The sequence below is a fragment of the Elephas maximus genome, chromosome 17 (genome assembly GCF_024166365.1).
Source record: "Elephas maximus indicus isolate mEleMax1 chromosome 17, mEleMax1 primary haplotype, whole genome shotgun sequence".
NCBI classification, from domain to species: Eukaryota; Metazoa; Chordata; class Mammalia; order Proboscidea; family Elephantidae; genus Elephas; species Elephas maximus.
In genome coordinates, this window is record NC_064835.1 from 62,184,562 (window position 1) to 62,191,694 (window position 7,133).

Here is a 7,133-nt window from a genome sequence, read left to right on the forward strand (position 1 = left end):
AGGGTTGTACCCTTTCCTTTCACTATGCTTATTCAATCTGTATGCTGAGCAAATAATCCAAGAGTCTTCACTCATATGAAGAAAAATGTGGCATCAGGATCGGAGGAAGACTCATTAACAATCTGTGATATTCAGATGCTACAACATTGGTGCTGAAAGTGAAGAGGATTTGTAGCACTTTCTGATGAAGATCAAAGACCACAGCCTTCAGTATGGATTACACCTCAACATAAAGAAAACAAAAACCCTCATATCGGGGCCAATAAGCAACATGATGATAAATGGAGAAAATATTAAAGTTGTAAAGGATTTCATTTTTACTTGGCTCCACAATCAATGCCCATGGAAGCAGCAGTCAAGAAATCAAAAGAAGAGGAATTGATGCCTTTGAATTATGGTGTTGGCGAAGAATATTTAACATACTGTGGACTGCCTGAAGAACAAACAAATCTGTCTTGGAAAAAGTATAGCCAGAATGCATCTTAGGAGCAGGGATGGTCACAGGGATGCAGACCACATAGGGTGACACTGTCAGAGGGTGTGACACCAAAATGACTGTCTATAAAATTTTCACTCAGTATTTCAGCAGAAATTTTATTTTTTATAAAAATATCCCTGTAGTTACGTAAACAACAATTTTTCTTTTTCGCAAGCATATGTAACTGCAAGGCTAAAACTCTATGCTGGTTTACTCTTTGAACCTTCTAATGTGTGCCTGTCCTAGCTGTCATTATTACCCAATTGCAGTGACCTTTCGAATCACGTCATAAGCACGTGCTGGTGTTTTCATTGCTTCTGGTGTTTCAATAATCACTGATTTTGCCAAGTTTGTGATGTTTTAGCTACAATATTGTGGTAATTAGCATTGAGGGGGGAGGTGACACCATGAGGTACTGCAGTGGGTGACACCAACCCTAGGGATGCCACTATAGACAGGGAAATCATTTGGAAAAAATTCATCTGGTTAACATTTCACATATCATCTAAACGTGGATACCACTGTAATAGTTCTAGCTCTGGACTGGAGGGCGATATGGCAAGAAAGAGGAAGGGGCAGAGGAGGAAATGTCAGCATTCGTTGACTGGCAGAGGGGCAGTGTGGCAGAGGGGCAGTGAAAGGAGGGTGAAAGGTGACCGCTGACACCACCTCCAGTGCTGTCACTGCAGCCCTGGAGTCTTAGGAACTCAGGATAACTGTATGCAGGCCAAAGTCCAGTCTAGTTTATATTAACTTGGAAAATGTCATTTTCTTCTTGAAACCAACAGGAGTAAATGACAACTTCTCTCATTTATTTCAGAAAATGAAATTAACTGAGACTTCAAGACCAAAAACTCATTGCTGTTGCTGTTGAGTCAGTTCTGCCAGGAAGAAGCTGTCTGATTGAAGCACTGTATCCTGAGTAGTTCCTGTTACATCCAAGTTGATCCTGATCCTGTGTTGTAACCTGTTACTTCCCTAATAAACCTCATAATTGTGAGTATGGTCTTTGAGTTTCGTGTGGCCATTACAACAAATTATTGAACCCAATGGAGAAGTACACTATGGGAGGGAAGGCTGGTATTAGGATTAGTTAAAAGGTTGGCGAATGGAGGTATTTCTGACCTCCACCTCATAGGGTTCAGCCTTAGGCTGATGTTGATCTTGATTCTCTCTCCTCCTCCTTAAGTTAGATGAGGTCTTATGCCATGCTGTTTTACAACTTCAGAGGGTAGTTCAATGATTCCAGAAAGTCTGAATTCCATGAAAATTTTAAGTTCTACTCCCCATTTCCCCCTCTCTTGATCAGAATTCTTCTATAGAACCTTAATCAAAACACTCGGCAATAATAGCTGGCAATTATCCAGTTCTGGTCTCTTGGCCTAGGAGGCAATGGTTCATGGTGGCAATTAGACATACATTCCAATTCCTCCTCCAACTCCTGATTCTCCTTCTTCCTGTGCTGTTCTAGGGGAATAGAGACCAACAGTACCTCAAATGGCCACTCACAAATTTTAAGGCCCCAGGTACTACACGATGAACTAGGAGGTAGAACAGAAGCACTAAAATCAACATAAGACCATTTGAGGGTAGTGGGTCAGGACCCCTTTTAAGATAACCCTTCTGTGGCTCCTTCTGTGAAATGTACATCTAGTCCCCAGAAAATGTGAGTACATGTGAAACTGAAGAAGTCCATTTTGACACCCCCTGACAGTTGGAAGGCTGGGGCATAAGCCTTAGATTTCCTACTTGTTATAAACAAGGAAGTGTATAGCCTCAGTCATGGCTGGAGAACATCTTATAATCTATGAGGTTAGCCATTCTTGGAAAAACTGCTACATCAAACCAACCTTAGGCCTATACTATCTTTACTTCTGTACTTTGCAGTTTCAGAAGCCATTAACCCATTGGCATTGAGATGATTCCAACTCATAGCAACCTCATTTGTTACAGAGCAGAACTACTCCGTAGAGTTTTCTTGGCTGTAATCTTTACAGAAGTAGATTGCCAGGACTTTCTTCTGTGGCATCACTGGGTAGGTTCAAACTGCTAACCTTTAGGGTGGCAACCATGCACCATTAGATGACCTCCATTACTTAAGCCAACTTTAGGTAACTTGAAAACTTGCAGTATAAAAGTTGTAACTGTCAAATCCACCGTTCCAATAAAGCTTTCTGGATTTGGGTGACTCCACTGTACATTCCTCCCAGAGTCCCAACTGGTGTACTCTCCTGATGGTGGCAACCATGTCCCAAACATCTGGTGTCCCTTAGACCAAGCACAAGGCTTGGCCCACTGAAGGCACTCAACCACTATTTGTTGAAGGAATAAGTGAATCTTTCAGCTCTGATAAAAGAAACTCAGGTTCCTATCAAGAAAGCCACAAAAATGCAGAAGGAAATGCCTGGGAAAGAAGGAAAGCCTGAGTATTAACCAAGTGCTTTGGGTTTTGGGGAAGCCACAGAACCCTGGCTACAATACAAGAAGCAGACCACAACCCTCTTGCCCTTCAGCTTGAATATTAAGTTTCTTCTCGACTTGTTGGAGGGGCCCTGGTGGTGCAATTGTTAAGCACTGGCCTAGTAAACAAAACATCGCCCACCAGCTGTTCCTTGGGAGTAAGATGTGGCTGTCTGTTTCCCTAAAGATTTACAGCATTGGAAATCCTTTGGGGAAGTTCTACTCTTCCCTACAGGGTCACTATGAATTGGAGTCGATAGAGGCCCTGTAGGACAGGGTAGAATTGCCACACGGGATTTCTAAGGCTGTAAATCTTTAGGGAAACAGACAGCCACATCTACTCTTGCCGAGCAGCTGGTGGCAGGGCTGGGGCACTGGTGGCACTGTGGTTAAGAGCTCAGGCTGCTGACCAAAATGTCCGCAGTTCAAATCCACCAGTCATTCCTTGGAAACCCTGTGGGGCAGTTCTACTCTGTCCTATAGGGTTATTGTGAGTTGGAATCAATTTGATGACAACGGTTTTGGTAGATGGCAGTTGGTTTGGTTTGTTTATTTATTTTGAGTCAACTCGTTAAAATTGACTCTCCTGAGGAATACACAACTGTACTTTAGAACCTAGTTCAGGAATGTCTTGCTTAACATTGAAACACACAAACATGCCCACACAAAAGGGTGAGTGTACTTGCATGCCTCACCCTGCTCCCTCACACACACACCTCTGGTCTTGTTTCTCCCTAGCTGAAAGAATTTCAATGGCTTCTTGTTTCATTTTAAATAGAGTCCAATCTGTTCAACCTGGACTTTAGGCCCTGCATGACCAGACCCTGCTGTCTTGCCAGCCATATCTCGCCCCAATGTCTCCCTCACTTGCTGCTTCCAGCCATGTCAGCCAGTTCAGTCAGCTCCCCCTGAAAGCCATGGCTTCCTCTGGCCTCAGGGTCTTCACGCTTCTTTTCCCTCCTCTCGAAATGCCCCCCTCACTTGCCTGGCTCAGCCCTACCTCTCCTTCTGGTCTTTGCCCAAGTGTTCTCCTGGGAAAACCCTCCTTATACGCTTTGGAGCAGCCCACCCATCTCCCTCCCTGCCTTTGCCCTGGTCGTCAGGAGGCACCCCTGTCTCCTAGTGGGCCACGAGCTGCGCTAGGAGCTTCTGAAACGTCAGAAGCCATGCCTACCGTGTTCTCTGTCTTATCTGAAGTGCCCACATGGTGCCTAACCCAAAATAACTATTATAGAAATGTTACAAATAAGTGCTTTATTATAATTGTGATGCTGGCTTCAGGAAGACATGACAGGATAAGTCTAGGGGCTTACATGGTCTTGAGGTGAGGGAACATGGACAGAAGAAGAAGGCAACTTTTGGAAGGGAAACACCCCTCCAGTAGCACGAAAGTTCCATGGGAAAGTTTTTTTTTTTTTGGCTTATTTTAGCTACACCCTCAGAGCAAAATATTTAGCAGCTTTATGGCAGAAACTCTAACCAACAGCCTGAAACAACCAGACATTCAGTAGTGTTTATCAGCTGTATGACAACATTGCTCCAAGCCTAAAATGACACTAGCATAGAGTGAGTGCATCACATGTAACTGTTGAATGAATGAATGGGGCTTCACTTATTTCCAGCATTCTGTGGAGTATCTCTAACAGGTGCCTCCTGCACTGGCTACACCCATTTCTCTGGTCCAGCTCCTCCCTACCCACGGTCCCCTTTTTTCCCACCCCACCCCCGCCACTGTTCTGGCCACACAAAAACAGAGCTGTGTCTCTGCAGAGTCCACAGGGGAGGACAGCATGGAAGTGGAGCCAAGTGAGGTGAGGGCAGGGAACTGCATACGATCCATTTTCTTGGGCCAGACAGAGTCTTGGCAGGGAGAAGCCCATGTGAAGGGCCCTATGTGCCAGGCGTGAAGCTGAACTCTGGCCTGTGATAGATGACAGAGCACAGGGTGAGGGGTGTGTTCCCCAGGTTCTTAGCAGCTGTGAGAAGGGACAAGCGAGAATGGACAACAGAGCCCACTAGGTGCTGGCTAGGAGATGAATCGCAATGGAAACCTGGGAGAAGGGGTCACAGGTCTTTCTCAGGGTTAGGGTGCTGAGCTGTGCCAGACCCTGCTTCCCGTTCTCCAGGCTAATGCCCCAGGGGATCACCGAGGGGAAGCGGAATGGGCTCTCTGCTCTGCGATAGCACAGCTCTTTGACCCTGGGGTTGATGATTATCAAACATCCAGGAAGCAGCCAATGAGGAGACCCCCAAGGGCTACCTTAAGAGGTGGAGCTGCCCTGAGCAGTTTCTCCTGGATACAGTCAGAGTCTAAGGACACTCAAGGCTCTTTTGGTGGCAGGTAAGAGGATTTGAGTGGAAAGGCATGCTCTGAGTGTGCACCTGGAGTCCTGGGACTTTCTTCTGTACCTCAAAGTCAGGCCATTTTTGGTGTTTGTCTCCTATGCCACCTCAGCAGCTTCAAAATCTGCAATTAAGCGGATAAAGCTTTTGCTGAAACTTGTGCTTGCAAACACAGAATTTCTGTGATGTCTGGTTCCTGGGAGAGGGACCAAGGACCTCTGGATCTGCACGGTGCCACCCCAATGTTCCAGGAAGGTGAGAGAGCCAGTAAAGGATGAAAAAGTGTAGTGGGGACATTACTAAAACTATTGAGCGTTGACTTTGTGCCATTACTTTATACAGATTATTTTATTAAATCCTTAAAATACTCCAAGGAGTCAGGGTTCTTTACTCTGTTCAACAGACAAAGAAACCAAGGCTCAGAGTGTTTAAGTGACCTGTCCAAGATCACACAGCTAGATGGGGATGGAGTCAGGATTCAAATCCAGACCTTTCTGATTCTTCCCTTCTCCCAGGATTGGTGGCCTGCTTCCTCTAGGGCAAAAGCAGAAAGACACACCATTGACCAGGGTCTGCCTGGTCCTGGGAGGCTGGGAGCTATTGGTGGGAGAGATGGGGGGCAACTCACATGGCTTCCTCTCTCCTCCCCAGGGCTGCCTTGGTCTTTCTCATGGACTTTGAAATTTCAGACAGAGGACTACCTATGGCTCCTTATCACATCCGCAAGTACCGGGAGAGTGACCACAAAGAGGTTATAGAATTGTTCTCCGTGGGGATGACTGAGAACATCCCTGCCACCTTCCGCCACTTGCTGAGGCTGCCCCAAACCTTGGTGCTATTATGTGGGGGGCCCCTCACCCTATTCCTGGTTTCTGGCTCCTGGCTCCTGGCCCTCATGGCCAGCCTTGCCCTTCTTGCAGTCCTGAGGTTCCTTGCCAAGTATCCCTGGACTGAATATATAGCCATGTCTTTGAATACAGACATGTCTGACATCACCAAAACCTACCTCAGCAAGCAGGGTTCCTACTTCTGGGTGGCTGAGTGTGAGGAGCAGGTGGTGGGCATGGTGGCATGTCTGCCAGCTGAGGATTCAACCTTGGAGAGGAAGCAGTTGGAGCTATTACACTGTCTGTGGCCTTGGAGCACCGTGGTCAGGGGATGGCGAAAGCCCTGGTCAGGATGGTCCTCCAGTTTGCCCGGGAGCAAGGCTACAGTGAGATCATTCTGTCTACCACTGCAGTACAGTACTCCGCAATTGGCCTTTATCAGAGCCTCGGCTTCCAGAAGGTTCATGAGTATTTCTTTTCCACGGGCTTTAGGATAACCTCTGTTGCTACAATTCGTTTTATCTACTGCCTTCCCTCGCCTCAGGTCTGTCAGGCACCTCAGCAAGGCGGGGGACTGTGATCTGATTTGTTGTGTATTTGTCAGGACAGGATGGACTCTGCTGTAGTAACAAGCAAGCCCTGATGTCTCTGCGCTATGACACAATAAAAGTGTATTGCTCATTCACATCAGCACCCAGTTTGGATGATGTTAGGGTGGCACGGGGAGCTCTGCTCCATTGAATCTTTTTCTGTTGCCTTTGTTTCATTTATCTGTTATTGATGTTAGTGCTGTCAAGTCAGTTCCTACTCACAGTGACTATGCACAACAGAACGAAGCACTGCCCAGTCTGGCACTATCCCCACAATCATTGTTATGTTTGAGCCCACTGTTGCAGCCACCCTGTCAATCCATCTTGTTGAGGGTCTACCTCTTTTTTGCTGACCCTCTACCAAGCATGATGTCCTTCTCCAGGGACTGATCCCTCCTGACAACATATCCAAAGTATGTGTGATGAAGTCTCGCC

The 7,133-nt window shown here is 46.4% G+C and overlaps 1 protein-coding gene across 1 annotated transcript; it reads left to right on the top strand.

Moving 5' to 3' along the window:
• The first annotated feature begins 5,984 nt into the window (after nucleotides 1-5,984).
• On the top strand, nucleotides 5,985-6,688 carry LOC126060281 (putative N-acetyltransferase 8B). Its single transcript, XM_049856361.1, is given in 2 exon segments — nucleotides 5,985-6,405; nucleotides 6,408-6,688. Coding segments are annotated over 2 exon segments (702 nt in total).
• The last annotated feature ends 445 nt before the right edge of the window (nucleotides 6,689-7,133 follow it).